At 35.4% G+C, this 18061-nt stretch overlaps 1 protein-coding gene across 44 annotated transcripts in view; it reads right to left on the bottom strand.

Moving 5' to 3' along the window:
- RIMS2 (regulating synaptic membrane exocytosis 2) overlaps positions 1-18061 on the bottom strand; it is a 775242-nt gene that overhangs the window by 321772 nt on the left and 435409 nt on the right. For 33 of the 44 annotated variants that reach the window (XM_055286975.2, XM_055286969.2, XM_063642906.1 and 30 more), the window contains 2 exons: positions 11308-11438; positions 4764-4935 (listed from right to left, as the gene is read on the bottom strand). In XM_055286975.2, the coding sequence (XP_055142950.1) occupies positions 4764-4935; positions 11308-11438 (303 nt within the window). Of the gene's footprint in view, positions 1-4763; positions 4936-11307; positions 11439-15189; positions 15238-18061 lie in introns of all 44 variants that reach the window. The other 11 variants (XM_055286971.2, XM_055286974.2, XM_055286991.2 and 8 more) reach the window with 1 other exon arrangement.

The raw sequence follows: 18061 nt of genomic DNA, 5'->3' as shown, positions 1-18061 counted from the left end.
CCTCTTTTTTGTTTTTGAGATGGGGTCTCGCTATGTCACCCAGGCGGAGTGCAGGGGTGCAATCATAGCTAACTGCAGCCTCAAACTCCTGGGGTAAAGCAATTCTCCCACCTCAGCCTCCTGAGTAGCTGAGACTACTGTATGCACCACCATGCCTGGCTAATTTCTTTTTTTATTTATTTTTAGACATGGGGTTCTTGCTATGTTACCCAGGCTGGTCTTGGACTCCTGGTCTCAAGCTATCCCCCTGTCTCCACTTCCCAAAGGATTGGTATTACAGTGTGAGCCACCATGTCTGGAGTTATTTCACTCTTCCTAAATTTTCCCTAGTCATTTTCAAAATTATAGGTACTGTGTTCCAAAGGATTACAAACACACAATACAACACACTTATTTAATTCTCATATTAACCCTGAGTTCTATACTAGTATTATTCCTACTTGGCTGAAGAAGAAACTGAAGCACAGATGGGTTAAATAACTTGTTCAAAGACACAAGGCTAAGAAGTGGTAGTGCCAGGAATATAAAACTCAAGCAGCTAGCTCCAGAATCTCTGCTCCAAACAACTGTGTGACCCTTCTTCCCAAAGGTCACACAAGGGATTTTGGCTTTTTTTTTTTTTGAGATGGAGTCTGTCGCCTAGGCTGGAGTGCAGTGGCGCGATCTTGGCTCACTGCAAGCTCCACCTCCCAGGCTCAAGCAATTCTCTTGCCTCAGATTCCCAAGTAGTTGGAATTACAGGAGCCCACCACTGTGCCCAGCTAATTTTTGTATTTTTAGTAGAGATAGGGTTTTGCCACATTGGTCAGGCAGGTCTCAAATTCCTGACCTCAGGTGATCTGCCCTCTTTGGCCTCCCAAAGTGCTGGAAATACAGAAGTGTTTTTAGTTTTACCACTCTTTGGTTCCTTAGCTGACAACATTCACTTCAATATTTCTATAGATTGTTTTTCCCATGAGATTACTATTTAATTTACTCAGAAAAAAAAAAAAAACTGATATAGTTTGGTTGTGTTCCCACCCAAATCTCATCTTGAATTTTAACTCCCACAATACCCTTGTGTCATGGGAGAGACCCAGTGGGAGGCAATTGAATAATAGAGGTGGGTCTTTCTTGTGCTGCTCTTGTCATAATGAGTAAATCTCACAAGATCTGATTGTTTTATAAAGAGGAGTTCTCTTGCACAAGTTCTCACTCTCTTTCCCTGCTGCCATCCATGTAAGACATGACTTGCTCCTCCTTGCCTTCCACCATGATTGTGAGGCCTCCCCAGCCATGTGGAACTGTAAGTCCATTAAAACTCTTTTTCTTCCCAGTCTCAAGAATGTCTTTATCAGCAGCATGAAAATGAACTAATACAGTAAATTGGTACCAGTACAGTGAGACACTGCTAAAAAAATACCTGAAAATGTGGAAGTGCTTTGGAACTGGGTAATGGGCAGGGGTTGGAACAGTTTGGAGGGCTCAGAAGAAGACAGGAAAATGTAGGAAAGTTTGGAACTTCCTAGAGACTTGTTGAATGACTTTGCCCAAAATGCTGATAGCTATATGGACAATAAAGTCCAGGCTGAGGTATTCTCATATGGAAATGAGGAATTTTTTGGGAACTGCAGCAAAGGTGATTCTTGTTATGTTTTAGCAAAGAGACTGGTGGCACTTTACCCCTGCCCTAGAGATTTGTGGAACTTTGAACTTGAGGGAGATGATTTAGGCTATCTGGTGGAACAAATGTTGAAGCAGCAAAGCATTCAAGATGTGACTTGGGCTCTGTTAAAGGCATTTAGTTTTATAAGGGAAGCAGAGCATAAAAGTTTGGAAAACTTGTATCCTGACAATGTGGTGTGGTAGAAAAGAAAATCCCATTTTCTGAGGAAAAATTCAAGCCAGCTGCAGAAATTTGCATAAGTAATGAGGGGCCAAATGTTAATCGCCTATCCACAATGGGGAAAATGTCTCCAGAGCATGTCAGAGGTCTTCACGGCAGCCCCTCCCATCACAGGCCTGGAGGCCTAGGAGGAAGAAATGGTTTTGTGGGCTGGGCCCAGGGTCCCCGTACTGTGACACCAAGTATAGGGACTTGGTGTTGTGAGTCCCAGCTGCTCCAGCTGTGACTAAAAGGAGCCAAGCTACAGCTTGGGCCATGGCTTCAGAGAGTGCAAGCCCAAGCCGTGGCAGCTTCCACATGATGTTGAGCCTGCAGGTGCACAGAAGTCAAGAATTGAGATTTGGGAACCTCTGCCTAGATTTCAGAGGATGTATGGAAATGCCTGGATGTCCAGGTAAAAGTTTGTTGCAGGGGCGGGGCTCTCATGGAGAACCTCTGCTAGGGCAGTGAAGAAGGGAAATGTAGGTTCAGAGCCCCATACAGAGTCCCTACTGGGGAACCACCTAGTGGAGCTGTGAGAAGATGGCCACCAACCTCCAGTCCCCAGAATGGTAGATCCATCTACAGCTTGCACTGTGCACCTGGAAAACCCACAGACACTCAACACCCAGCCCATGAAAGCAGCCAGGAGGGGAGTTATACCCTGCAAAGCCACAGGGGCGGAGCTGCCCAAGACCATGGGAACTCATCTCTTGCATCAGTGTGACCTGGACATAAGACATGGAGTCAAAGGAGATTATTTTAGAGCTTTAAGATTTGACAGGCTCACTGGATTTCAGACTTGCATGGGGCTTTGTTTTGGGCAATTTCTCCTATTTGGAATGGCTGTATTTACCCAATTCCTGGACCCCCATTGTATCTAGGAAGTAACTAACTTGCTTTTGATTATATAGCCTAATAGGTAGAAAGGACTTACTTTGTCTCAGATGAGACTTTGGACTTTGGACCTGGACTTTTGAGTTAATTCTGAGTTAAGACTTTGGAGACTATTGGGAAGGCATGATTGGTTTTTAAATGTGATGACATGAGATTGGGGAGGGGACAGAATGGAATGACATGGTTTGGCTGTGTCCCCACCCAAATCTCCTCTTGAATTGTAACTTCCACAATTCCCATGTGTTGTGGGAAGGACCCAGTGGGAGATAATCAAATTATGAGGGTGGGTCTTTCTCATGCTGTTCTCCTCATAGTGAATAAATCTCACGAGATCTGATGGTTTTATAAAGAGGAGTTCCCCTGCACAATCTCTCTCTCTCTCTTTGCCTGCCACCATCCATGTAAGACGTGACTTGCTCCTCCTTGCCTTCTGCCATGTGAACTGTAAGTACATTAAATCCCTTTTTCTTCCCAGTCTCGGGTATGTCTTTATCAGCAGCCTGAAAATGAATTAATATACCAACCATACTGAAAAAGGCTCAAAGTGAGTAACTTAGCATGCTAATAGTTGGATAAATGCTTCCCATCTTTCCCCTCTTCAATCATTCTCCACATTATAGCTGGAAATACTTTTCTCAAGTCCAATCAAACCATTTTCTTTTTAAAGAAAATATGAGACTGGGCAAGATGATGAGACCCCATCCCTACAAAAAAACAAAATTAGCTGGGCATGGTGGCAGGTGCCTGTAGTCCCAGCTACTTGGGAAGCTGAGGCAGAAGAATTACTTGAGCCCAAGAGCTTGAGGCAGCAGTGAGCTATGACTGTGCCACTGTGACAAAGTGAGACTCCATAGAGATGGGAAAGAGAGAATTGGTTATTGGTCATTGGCTCCTATTATCAACCAGATAAATCCAGATTTGTTTATATATTAAGGGACATGCCCTGGTCTCAGTTTAAGCCTCAAACCTCATTTCTTACCATATTCCCTTCCAATTTCAATGCAATTGACCAAGATCTCCTCACCCTGATGTCTTCTCATTTCCTCTGCAGGAATTTCACTCCCCTTGAATTTGCTAAATTCCTCTCTCTTTGTGAAGACTTCCTTTGACCACCTGCCCTCCTCTGCACAGCAATTATGTATTCCTATTGCATTTTCCTCTTCATATCAATTGGCATGTTATATTCTAATTGCTATTCATGTGTCTGTATCACTAATGAATTGTAAATTCCTTGAAGGAAGTAATACTCCTTATTTACCTTTGAAGGCTCAGTCTATAGCACAGTGCCTGTTACATTGTAGGGCTTGAAAATAATTAATAAATAAATGGTTTAACGACTTATTAGTGGTACAGTCTGTTCAGTAAACTACCAAGATATATAAATATCACTATAAAACAAAGCAATATATTTGTGAAATACAAACCTTTTATCATTCAACACTGAGAGTTCTAAAATAAGAACTGACATGTAAAAACTGTCAGAATGTGTAGAACCACTGTTTTCTATACTAACAAGTTTTGTCCTAAAGCAGCAGCTGAAATACATTCCATTAAAAAAAATTGTGCCTACCTTTGCAGATATTCTATATCTATTATTTATTTATTTTTATTTATTTATTTATTTTTTGAGACAGAGTCTCGCTCTGTCACCTAGGCTGGAGGGCAGTGGCGCAATCTCGGCTCACGGCAACTTCCGCCTCCTGGGCTCACGCCATTCTCCTGCCTCAGCCTCCCGAGTAACTGGGACTACAGGCGCTCTCCACCATGCCCGGCTAATTTTTTTTTGTATCTGTAGTAGAGATGGGATTTCACCATGTTAGCCAGGACGGTCTCAATCTCCTGACCTCGTGATCCGCCCGCCTCGGCCTCCCAAAGTGCTGAGATTACAGGCATGAGCCACCACGCCCGGCCTATTCTACATATAAAATTATACTGACAGTTATATAAATAAAAGTATTCAGGATAACATGAATAGCATAAACTTTAAAACAACTCCAGATACCTCGCCTAAGAATTCACTTTCTTCCTCTCGAACTCGAGCTTGATCCCAAAGTGTAATCTCTAGCATTCGTTCTCGAAATTCTCTTCGGTGGACTGGAGAATAAATGAATGTTTGGTTCCATTTGGGTTCCAATGTTTTCTTTACTGTTTTAGTTCTTCTCTTGTTTTTATCACTATGGAAAAAAACAACGAATTATGAACTTACATAGAACTATAAGTTTTGTCCTAAAATTTTTTAATTTAAAATTTCTCAGGAGACAAGTCAGGTGAAGTTTTACCATAAAATTATCATACATTGCAAATGTTATAACCTTTAAAATTATTATGAAAATTTTAAGGTGTATACTATATCACACTTTATAGGTATGACAATAATAGAAATGTTTCAATAAATGTTAAATTTTTTCCATGACAAATTATTGAAAACTTAATATTTCTCAAAATCTAAATTAAACCAGACTTGAGAATCTTAACTCCATAATTTTTAACATATCACCCTATTGAAAATCTTCTAAATGATAATTAACCAGTAACATTACATATACTATTCACTTAAAGTACAGAAGTCATGTTACAAAAAGATGAGTAAATTGTGATAGTCACAAATTCTTATCTATAAAGTTCTAGCTAACGACCACTGATTATTTTTTATAAAGATACTTTTTTAAATATAAGAAATTCATATTTATTTGACATATATCTGGTATTTTAAAACACTGTAAATTTATTTCTATGTGAGGTAGTCACCATAATGTGGGTTGAAAATGCAAGATAACCATCCCAATAAATGGGATTACCAGCTCAGAGATTTTCATGTTCTTTTTCGTTGTGTATCTCTGTACCTGTGTTACCATACTGTTATACTAATACAATGTCCATATTGGGAAATATACTAAAACAGAAACCAAAAATAATAAAATAAAAATTTTTAAACATTTAAATATTTCTTCCTGACCATGGAAACATTATCCTATACATCACCTAGGGTACATCGAACCTATTTGGAGATCATTACTCTTGCTTATTAGACAGGATCACTAGCTGGATAGGAATACAATTTTCCAGGAAATACAATTTAAGCTACCTAAGAGAACTATTTAAAATGACAGACAAGCTCCAATTAGAACAGTATCAACTGCTACAAATTATCTCAGCACAACGCAGTTCCAAGAGTTTTGGGAAATAGGGAGGAGAGAGAACAAAGAAGGGGTAGAACTGTCTCTGAAATTGAGAAGTAATGCAACTTCTTCTCATTGGAATTTTAGGTTTAATATAGATTTTACTTGAATGATGAACAGGTATTATATGTTTCCAGAGCACACATATATAATGTGGCAGAAAGATGACTTTAAATACACTAATAATGAATTTCGCTAATACACATGGAAAAGATAACATGCAATGTAGCTTTATTAACCAAGAAGGCATTGGCAGAAAAATGACATTGCAAACCCATGTAGGAGATTTTATCTCTATACATGGAAAGAAGTGATAATGTGTATGGGAATAACTTATCTGAAACAAGGACTGTGATGTATGATCTTTCTCTCCCTCCCTTCATTTATAGCTTTAACAAATATTTATTTTTCTTTTCTTTTTTTTTTGCCTGTTGCTTTCTTTTTTTTTATGTTTTATTATTATACTTTAGGTTTTAGGGTACATGCGCACAATGTGCAGGTTTGTTACATATGTATCCATGTGCCATGTTGTTTTGCTGCACCCATTAACTCGTCATTTAGCATTAGGTGTATCTCCCAACGCTGTCCCTCCCCTCTCCCCCCACCCCACAACATTCTCAGGAGTGTGATGTTCCCCTTCCTGTGTCCATGAGTTCTCATTGTTCAATTCCCACCTATGAGTGAGAACATGCAGTGTTTGGTTTTTCGTCCTTGTGATAGTTTACTGACAATGATGTTTTCCAGTTTCATCCATGTACCTACAAAGGACATGAACTCATCATTTTTTATGGCTGCATAGTATTCCATGGTGTATATGTGCCACATTTTCTTAATCCAGTCTATCGTTGTTGGACATTTGGGTTGGTTCCAAGTCTTTACTATTGTGAATAGTGCCGCAATAAACATACGTGTGCATGTGTCTTTACAGCAGCATGATTTATAGTCCTTTGGGTATATACCCATTAATGGGATGGCTGGGTCAAATGGTATTTCTAGTTCTAGATCCCTGAGGAATCGCCACACTGACTTCCACAATGGTTGAACTAGTTTACAGTCCCACCAACAGTGTAAAAGTGTTCCTATTTCTCCACATCCTCTCCAGCACCTGTTGTTTCCTGACTTTTTAATGATGGCCATTCTAACTGGTGTGAGATGGTATCTCATTGTGGTTTTGATTTGCATTTCTCTGATGGCCAATGATGATGAGCACTTTTTCATGTGTTTTTTGGCTGCATAAATGTCTTCTTTTGAGAAGTGTCTGTTCATGTCCTTCGCCCACTTTTTCATGGGGTTGTTTGTTTTTTTCTTGTAAATTTGTTTAAGTTCATTGTAGATTCTGGATATTAGCCCTTTGTCAGATGAGTAGGTTGCAAAAATTTTCTCCCATTCTGTAGGTTGCCTGTTCACTCTGATGGTAGTTTCTTTTGCTGTGCAGAAGCTCTTTAGTTTAATGAGATCCCATTTGTCAATTTTGGCTTTTGTTGCCATTGCTTTTGGTGTTTTAGACATGAAGTCCTTGCCCACGCCTATGTCCTGAATGGTATTGCCTAGGTTTTCTTGTAGGGTTTTAATGGTTTTAGGTCTAACATGTAAGTCTTTAATCCATCTTGAATTAATTTTTGTATAAGGTGTATGGAAGGGACATCTACTCATATTTCGTTGATAAAGAATGAATTCTGAGACCCTTTCAAAAGATAAAGTTCCTTCCGCAAAGGCCAGGATGAAAGTATTTAACTGGAGCCTTGCTATCTAATTCAAGAATGGTTTATATCTGGCTGGGGGTGGTGGCTCACGCCTGTAATCCCAGCACTTTGGGAGGCCGAGGCGGGTGGATCACGAGGTCAAGAGCTCAAGATCATCCTGGCCAACACTGTGAAACCTCGTCTCTACCAAAAATACGAAAAATTAGCCAGGAATGGTGGCAGGCACCTGCAATCCCAGCCACTAGGGAGGCTGAGGCAGGAGAATTGCTTGAACCCAGGAGGCGAAGGTTGCAGTGAGCCAAGATCACGCCATTACACTCCAGCCTGGGCAAAAAGAGTGAAACTCTGTCTCAAAAAAAAAAAAAAAAAAAAAAAAAAAAAAAAAAAAAAAGAATGGTTTATATCAAAATCTGAAAGGAAAAAGAAGAGGAAGTCATGAACTTCCTCGTAAGGACAAAAAAAAGTTCTCAGATAAAGAATGAAAATTTTAGACAGGATTTCTATATTGGACAGGAAGAGGAACAGACAGTCTGAAGTTTCTTATACACCTAACATATATGATTACAATTTAATAAGGCAATTTAGTATGTACCCAAGCACCAATTCACAAAAAGAACTATGAAAAATAACCTTATCTTCAGCAAGTTAAAAAAAATGAATTTTACTTTCTCTAGAAGTATAAATAAAGCCTTTAGAATCAAAGCATACTGCATAAGTTAAACACTGACAAGGTGCTAAAAATATTTAAACACTAAGATCAATAAGCATAAGAGATCATTTTAAAATAAAAGCCTAATTATAATAAAATAAATAATTAATCTTTTAATGAATCATCAAATTGCTGAGAAGGTAGTTAACTTTTAAAAAAAATAAAATCCAACTTAATCCTTTTTTAAAAATTTATTTTCATGTTACTAGGACTTTGGTTTCCATTAAATGTAATTTAGTAACAGCATGCAAACACTTGATGTTTTTACTTAAAATTAGAAGAAGAAATATATTTGAACTAGTAACTAACTTCAAGATATAAAAAAAGAGTATAAAACAAGCCCAGTTATTTTTTAGAGTACACAGTACATTATCTAGGAAATAATTTTCACATGGCGTAACTGAAATTTTATACTAGATTTCTTCTATGTAATCTCTCTGGCCCCTCTAAAAAATCTCATCAATAAAAAGGCATCAATTGTTTTCTGTTTACTTGTTCAAGTATTTCTTTCAGGAAAAATTGTCAAAAAAATTTAATAATTCATAACAAAAGCACAAACAATCCTTTATTAATGTGTAAAAACTTGTGTCAACCACAAATAAAAAATTGTTAAGATGATAATGTAACTTTCTGAGTTAGGCAGAGAATTCTTTTCACTATTACAGATGAAACCTTGACACAACCTAATCAATAAAGTAAGCTATAAAATTTATCTAAAGAATCTTCAAATTCCTGATAAATAACAAGGAACTCAGCTGAGAAATAATCTGAGAAGGAAACACTCAAATGCCTCTCACATTCCTTGGTGTTGACAAAAGATACAAAAATACTACATCCGGAATATAAAGGACTGGTTAAGAAGAGCTTCCATTTCATCTTTCACTCTTTTTTTTTTGAGATGGATTCTTGCTCTGTCGTCAGGCTGCAGTGCAATGCCGCATGCAATCTCAGCTCACTGCAACTTCTGCCTCGCAGGTTAAAGCAATTCTCCGGTCTCAGCCTCCCGAGTAGCTGGGATTACAGGCACCTGCCACCACACCTGGCTAATTTTGTGTGCGTGTGTGTTGTGACAGAGTCTCGCTCTGTCACCCAGGCTGGAGTGCAGTGGTGTGATCTCGGCCCACTGCAACAACCTCTGTCTCCCAGGTTAAAGCAATTCTCCTGCCTCAGCCTCCCGAGTAGCTGGGACTATAGGCACCTGCCACCTGGCTAACTTTTTGTATTTTTTAGTAGAGACGGGATTTCACCTTGTTAGCCAGGATGGTCTCGATCTCCTGACCTTGTGATCTGCCCACCTTGGCCTCCCAAAGTGCTGGGGTTGCAGGCATGAGCCACCGTGCCTGGCCAATTTTTTGTATTTTTAGTAGAGACAGTGTTTCACCATGTTGGCCAGACTGGTCTCAAACTCCTGGCCTCAGGTAATCCACCCGCCTCGGCCTCCCAAAGTGCTGGGATTACAGGCATGAACCACCACACCCGGCCATAGAGATAGGGTCACATTATGGTGCTCAGGCTGGTCTTGAACTCCTCGCCCCAAGTGATGCTGTGATTACAGGCATGAACCACTGCACCCAGCCTAGAAGAGCTTCCATTTTAGCTCTATCTGGTCAGAATCCAGGAAGAGGGGTTACATAAAAATAAAACTAAGCAAAAATAGTCACGAAAAAAATTCAGTAATTTGCAAGACTTTAATCGTCTTAAAAATATGTTTCTCTTCAAAGTTTTGAGTGAGTAGAAACTTAAGTAATGTGCACAAAAGCATAGATGATTATGGATGACCTCTTCCCTTATAGTTCCACATGTATCTCTCTCCAAAAGACAACCTAAATTGTTAAAAACAGCTTTCTTAATCAAACTTTATAAGATAAAATTATATAGCAAATAGTTTCTAATAACTTTTGATGTCGTTTCATTTTGATATATCCTGAAGAATCTGATATACAGCTTTGACTTCAAAATATGTATCGAATAAAATGCAAAGCCTTTGTTCATTGTCTATTCTTTTGTCCTTTTCTTTGCTGAGATTGTTGTTCAGGTGACACTTCGGTACCCAACTCAACCTTGATGACTTTCTACTTGAAATAAATAACTAAATCAATGAGATTCCAAAAGCATATAAACATATTTAACATCACATCTGTGCCTAACCACTTTCAACCTGAGAAAAAATAACGAGATCTTAAGAGCACTCTGCCGTGGGAGGCAGGGATGCAGACAGATAATTGGGGAAAGGTAACTGGTATTATTCCTTCTTTCTTTTTTCATGATGCCTATTGAATAGTCTCTTTTATTTTTTATATGCCTGAAATTCAGAGTCATTAGATTTGTTTTCGGATAAAATATTTCTCCAATCAAATTAGGGTAGAACAAAAAAAAAAATAAGGGTAGAACGATACCATTTATATTGATTAGAATAGATACAAAACAAATAATGCTTGAAGAAGGTGATTCTGGGACTTGCGGTAAGTTTTCTTGACGATATAAGGTGATGATACAAAATAACTTGTTAAATTTATAGAATAGAGAGAAATAATATCTTGGTAAGAGGAGGTAGAAATTGCAGAGAAATGAGTACTTTTTAGTAGTATTTTTAGCTTTTTTACTAAAAAAGCTAGTATTTTTGACTAAAAATTCTAGTATTTTAGCTTTTTGACTCTATAATTTGTGTTAAAAATTTGATTTTAGGACGCATAATTTTTAATGATTTTGAATAATGAAAATATATACAAGAAATACACATGCCTAAAATTAATATTCAAAATCACATATACATTTAAGTTTTAAAAAATCTTATTTACTGTCACTATTTTGTTTCCTAAGAACATCATGTTTATGTTAAACTTCACATATCTCACTAGTATGATATCAATAAATGATACAGAATTGAAATACCCATTGCTATTAACATTTTCTCATTTATTTTCCAGAACATTTATTTTTGTTTTATATCCTTACCTTCTGTCTGGAAGAAAGTAAATTTTAACATAAGGATTCCTTGGCCTCCCATCTTCCCTGGAAGGGAGATCTTTTGCTCCCAAAATTGTAACTATTAATTGGTGACCAACCTTGTCAAACCATAGTTTTATCTGAAAAGCAAAAATATTTATTTATCAATTCAAACATTTGCTACATAAACACAATGTTTACTTTTCCAATCTTCACCCCATTCTCTTACAATAACATTAGCACAGAATATAAACTTTACTTAGTAAATTGTGGCTAGTTAAAATAAAAGGATATACTATAATAACTTCAATGAATAAAAGAATGATTCAGACATTTCAGTTTGACTGATCAAGCATGTGGGCTTTTTATTATCTTAATGTGATTGCTTATTAACATGCACATAATTACATTATCATAATTAAGGACTTTATATACAATAACTGATCTGTATCTTTACTTATGCAAGAATCACTAGTTCATTTTGGTTCCCCTACTGAACTGAGTTCAGAATAAGTGCTCAAAATGAATTGAGTAGATAGTATCCTGTTTATATAACATTCATAGGGAATTTTCAAGTAAATGTTTTATGTTGTTTCACAGTTAAAAACATTTAAAATATTATAGGCAAAAGTGATTTACTAGTAGCTTTAGTCAATAGATTCCTTCAGTTTGAACTTGAAACGATAATGAATTCATCTTTAAAATTTTTCCTTATTCAGACATTAAGTCTCATTCTTTTGGGAAGCTGATGAATAATATCCTTAGGATAAAAGAGTACATTTTATTATTTGAGATAAGAAAATGAGAACAATTTCCCTGTGCCATAATTAGGGAAGGGAACTTCATATCCAACTGCTGAATTCACTTGATTGAACAGTTATCACCTCCCACACACATACCTCACACCTGCACACCTAGCTGTCTGATTCTACTATGTCAGGATCTATGATAATTATGGCTTTGATCCATAACTTGGCCCAGAACTCAGCACATGTCTAACCACTATGTTGAAACTGAAATGGACAGAAATTTGGAACTTGAGAATAACAGTTAAAAATCACTACTGGTTATACATGAAACACTGGCAGTTCAGTTCCAATTCCAACATAGCTTTGTCGAGTCCCTCACTTCATATCCTAGAGAATGAGACACTGAGCAACTTTTGAGTCAGAAAAGGTAAACTGACAGCCCAAAAAAGTATATAAAATTATTTCTATCTTTTTTTTTGCCAAATGGAATCAGCTCTTTTATAGGAATAAGAGTAAGAAATATCCAAATTGTTGGGCCGGGCGCGGTGGCTCACGCTTGTAATCCCAGCACTTTGGGAGGCCGAGGCGGGCGGATCACGAGGTCAGGAGATCGAGACCACGGTGAAACCCCGTCTCTACTAAAAATACAAAAAATTAGCCGGGCTTGGTGGCGGGCGCCTGTAGTCCCAGCTACTCGGAGAGGCTGAGGCAGGAGAATGGCGTGAACCCGGGAGGCGGAGCTTGCAGTGAGCCGAGATTGCGCCACTGCACTCCAGCCTGGGCGACAGAGCGAGACTCCGTCTCAAAAAAAAAAAAAAAAAAAAAGAAATATCCAAATTGTTTAAATTATAGTTACCAATTTTTATGTTTTTACATTTAATGCAGGTATAATCTTGCTATTGTACAACAAGAAATTTTTCTAATGTAACTGCTAGGTATAAAAATAGATCCTAGACAAGTATTTCTCAAATTGTGGTTAATAAACTTTCCGTGTCAGTATTATCTCACTTATTTATTAAAAAGTTACAAATTTCTGGGGCCCACTTCTCACCTACTGAATCAGAATGAGGCCCTGGAAGTTGGATTTTAACAAGTCCTCTGGTGATCCTCAAGTGCATTAAAATTTGAGAACCACTGCCTTAGATTAAGAGATTAACAACTTGAAGAAAAAGGGCTCCAAAATATGAAAGGAAAACAGTTCAAATATTTGCTTGTCTAATAATATTAGAACATAGATACAGATAAGAAAAATGGTCAAAAAGGAGACTATTCTTCTGGCAAAAGACATAAGTGAAAAACAAAGAAAGAAAGAAATGCAGGAGTGTTGTATATGAGATCAAAGAGGTGTTATAGATAGTATCATGGTTCTAAATGTGTGACAAAAACCCAACTGATTTCTATGGTATTCTCTATTTTCACCAGTTTTAAAGAGTTTATGGCTTTATTTTTTCTAAGACATTAAAAAGCTTTCTCTGAGGGTCATGACGTGAATATTAAGCATCTCAAAGGAAAAAAAAGATTCTGCAATTTATTTTCAATAAATGTTACATTTAAGAAACAAATAATAATTATTATGAGACTAAGCTAAAAATTATTAGAGCAAATTGTTGATTTCTATGAGAATCTTTTGGGGGGTTAAACTAAGTACTTGTTGCCATCTCCACCAGCAATATTTTTTCTCCTTTAAAATAATTAAAACTAGCATTTGAGATATATATTTCAAAAGTCTGATAGAGAGTATTCTTTTCAGATTTCCTTATGCCATGGAAAACCAAAATATTATCAGTTACTAATATTATCAATTTCTCATACAGAGTAAACATACGGCTTTCATATTTTTGGTATAATATTTTAGAGTTTACTAAAGTATAAATTACAAATATGCAAATATTAAAATAATTTAAATAGCAAATAGGCACATTTTAACTTTACTAATTATTTGACAAAAATTACACCTTTTAATAGACTGCCTTAAACTGAGTATTTGAATATAGCCCTAATTTTTATTTATATTATAGGACTTGCATTGAAGTTTTTAATAGATATCCAGTTCACATAATCAAAACAGATTTTATTAGGTACATCACTTTATAACATTCTTAATTTCTTATCTGTGCTTTTTAAATAAGTGTTTAAAATATAGCTGTTGATTCCCCCAAATATAACAAACATATCTTCACAATTCTGGTCCTGACATAGTTCCTGTTCAGCCCCAATTTCATTAATAAAAATATTAGTATAATTTAAATTGCTTTAAAATATTTCTCATTCCAGCTTTAGCATGTAACTATTTTTAATTTTCCTAAGTAGGACCTAAGCAGCATAGGTAAATATTTTATATTGTATAATATTAACAAGAATAATTTAATTTTTAAAATTTAAACAAAATAAGTATTACTCAGAAGCAACAAATTTTTTAAAAACAACATGCAGCAAAGCAAAGAGAGCATAATACTACTTAAAAAAAACTATATTGCCATTACTTTACCATATAAGGGTTTCCTAATGAAAAGAGGCAAACAACTTGTACCCAAGTATTACATAAAATTAAATAAAACAATGGCAAAATATTAACAAAATAAATCCAATTTATTTTATTTGGATTATAATTTTGTTCTTTCAAACTAAAATACTTTCCCAAAACTGAACCTTATATATAATATGCATAAAATTCATATTTTAAATAAGGTACAAATTTATTTGCCAATCTCCTCAAGGAGTTATTACTTGGAAAATGCAAGAGAATACAGACATTAAGTGACATAATGAGTGATTTAAAGAGACAGCAACCTTAGTGTAATAAAGGAAAATATCAACAGTATAAAATTAGCTATTTCTGTAAATGTCATATATATGTAGAATCTACATTAAATCTACATTAAATGCCATTTTGAAATCTATAAGATTTAGTATTTAGTTTATCATATAAAATCACTAACAAAGATTGTCTCTTTAAATTTTTATTCAATATTCTAATCCCCATGCAAAATTTTACAAGCTGGCTAATAAAATGATTTGATAGTCAATAATATGGTTTGGAGCAACATACCAAAAAAAGTTTTCCTACTAACGCATTTTCCAAAAACATACAAATAAGGGTTAAACACAACTTTAGTTTCTATCAGGCAGACAAGGCCTTTACCTGAACCCTAGGAACAAAAGGCGTTGTTCTTCTACTAAGGCTTTGGCTCTGGTAAGCAAAATTAAAGAAAAAAGCAATAAAACAAAACCAAAAAGGACAACACGCTGGAACTAAAAGACCAAAAGTAAAAACAAACACATACAACTATCCCTTAAATACAATTTTTCCATGACAATATTTATCAAAATTAAGTACTTCTGTGTGATGAATAAATTAATTTTGTCCAATGCCAAGAAACATTAAAAACTATACAAAATATTAGAATTTGTATAATCCAATTTTTCAAACGTAGTTTACATAACAAGAATTAAGACTGGATATAAAATAATATATTCGGGCTCATGTACTTTGAAAGAATGATTATAAGCATAACTCGAGAATCAATAAATTTCATATTTTATCCTTAAACATACTACATAAAAAATAGAATAGTGCAAAAAGAAGTTAGTTGAAAATGTATTACAGAGTTATTAGTGAAAAGCCATCTGTGGAAGTAATTGTGTGACTTCTCCAAAGTATGTCTACCCAAAGTCCAAAAACTATTAGCCAAGTTGGCTTTAGAATTTCTTAAAAGAATAAACACATTAAAATAAAAGTGTGCAGAAATACATTGGACTAATTAGTTGATTCATACTTGGTGAATCCATATCAGGTTCTAGTATTGAAACACCATCATCAGACATTTATTATGTACCACTCGAGATAACACTGCTTATTGCTCATCACACCTATTAATGACAATATCTTATTTCTTTTTGCTTACACAGTTCGTTATACTTTTCCAAGCCTTTATTGACAGTTTATTGTAAGTTTATTGCCTCATGGTATTTCCAACAACCTTATGAGGTAGTTGCTTCTACTCACAATTTGTAGATGAGGAAACACAGAAAAGGGCTAGTCACACTTGCCCATACTCAAACAAAAAGCAAGATAGTGTAAACACAGAAAATAGAACCCAGTTCTAATTAAATAACTAAATCAAATTCTCAGAATCAAATCAAATTCCTTTTCTCTTACTGACTTTTGTTTTCATGTTGAAACAGTTTCCAAAAGACACCACAATAATCAGAATGTTGTGCCTTTATTAGGCATTCCAACAGTTAAATCAGAACATAATCAGGTTTGGGAATGGATTTCAAGGCATTAAATTCTGCTTCTATCACCAAGATTCCATCCCATTCCTCACATTTCTTATGGATGTCTCTCTTGTCTACTTCAAAATCATAAATAGTTAAAGGTTTCTCTCTTTCCACTGCTAACTGGAAACAGATAATGAGTACTAGGAGTACTTTTGCTCAATTCAGTTGGCATCGAACAGACACGTTTATTTAAGACATAAATCTAAAACCCAAAGGAAAGCAGACTTAAAAGCGACTGTCATTCAATCATGAGTCATCTTTCTCTCTCTCTCAATCTCTCTCTCTCTCTCTCTCTGTCTCTTTCAAAACCAAGGCAGTTTCAAATCTAAGCTGTCTTCCTTTTTATGTGGAAATATTCCCAAAGGAAGAAAGAAATATTCAGATGTGGAGTGTGTTACTGATGTCTGTCGGCATAACCACAGGCTATTATAATGCTTTAGCAAATGACAGAGGGGATATATGAAATTCATAGAGAAATTTGGCATGTTGAAGAAAGGGACTAAACAAGGTACTTTAGAAATACATTTTATTTCCCCTGTCCTCCTACCTGTTTTGTTTTTCGACCAAAAATATTAAGGTTACAGAATATTTTTACAAGTAAATATTATGTCATAAAATAAAAGATACACTTTAAAAGAAATAATACTTTCAAATCAATTAATCCTTTAAAGCAAACATTTTTCCATGTTCTAAAATGAACTCATACATGCATCTCACAGACTTCTGAAATCAATCTTCTGAAACCTATGGCAATTTACACCTAATCTTCACCCATGAGTTTATATTTTAAATATGGCTATAAAAATATATTTTTGTGTTGACAATATTTTTTAAATTAAGGTAAAATTCACAAAACATACAACTGACTATTTTAAAGTATACAATTCAGTGGCAATTACTGTGTTCAGAATTCTGTGGAATCACCACCTCCTTCCAGTTTCAAAATATTTTCATCATCCCAGAACACTCTGAACTTTACGTAATCACTCCCTATTTTTCCATCTTGCTGTCCATTAGTAACCACTGCTTTCTGTCTCTATGGATATTTCAGATAGGGATGGCAAACTACTATGTGTCTCACTGTAATTTGTATTTACTATTAATTCATTTATTGTAAGCATGAGAGACCTGATGATCTCTATAACAATTCAGGCTTCATACAAATGAAGAATTTGATTTGTACCCCACAATTCATTTTGCATTTTTTATGTCACTTTCCACTATTAATTGCACTACTATCTTTAGAACATTCCTTTCATACAATACTTTCAGAATAACAAAGTTATGACAATGAAATGTAACAGATAAAAGCTCAAAAAAACCTGTCATTTATAGAAAGTTTTTAAAAGGCTATGGAGTTTCTAGGGAGATAGAAAGGACACATACCTCTCCTTAAATTATGTATTCCTTTTAAATGGGCATATAAAATGGTATTTTAATATTTACTTAAAATGGAGTCAAAAGATATTTTTAAAAGTAACTTGGAAAAACACTGCAACAGTAAATCAACCACAGATCATGAAGTGAATGAAATAAAATATGATTATCCATAGTATCAATTGTGTAATATGTTCCCACAGAAAGAGAATTCTGAGCCTTTTCTCACTTTGAAAATAATTGAAAGCTATATTTTCTTTTAATGCCCTATTATAAAACTAGCCAAAGACTATAAACTAATTAAAACTATTAAGAACTACAAAAGTAATCCACTGAAGGAAAAAACTGCTAAATTC

Source organism: Symphalangus syndactylus, chromosome 7 (assembly GCF_028878055.3).
Source record: "Symphalangus syndactylus isolate Jambi chromosome 7, NHGRI_mSymSyn1-v2.1_pri, whole genome shotgun sequence".
In the NCBI taxonomy this organism is placed as follows: Eukaryota; Metazoa; Chordata; class Mammalia; order Primates; family Hylobatidae; genus Symphalangus; species Symphalangus syndactylus.
This window is presented reverse-complemented; position numbering and strand designations above follow the sequence as displayed.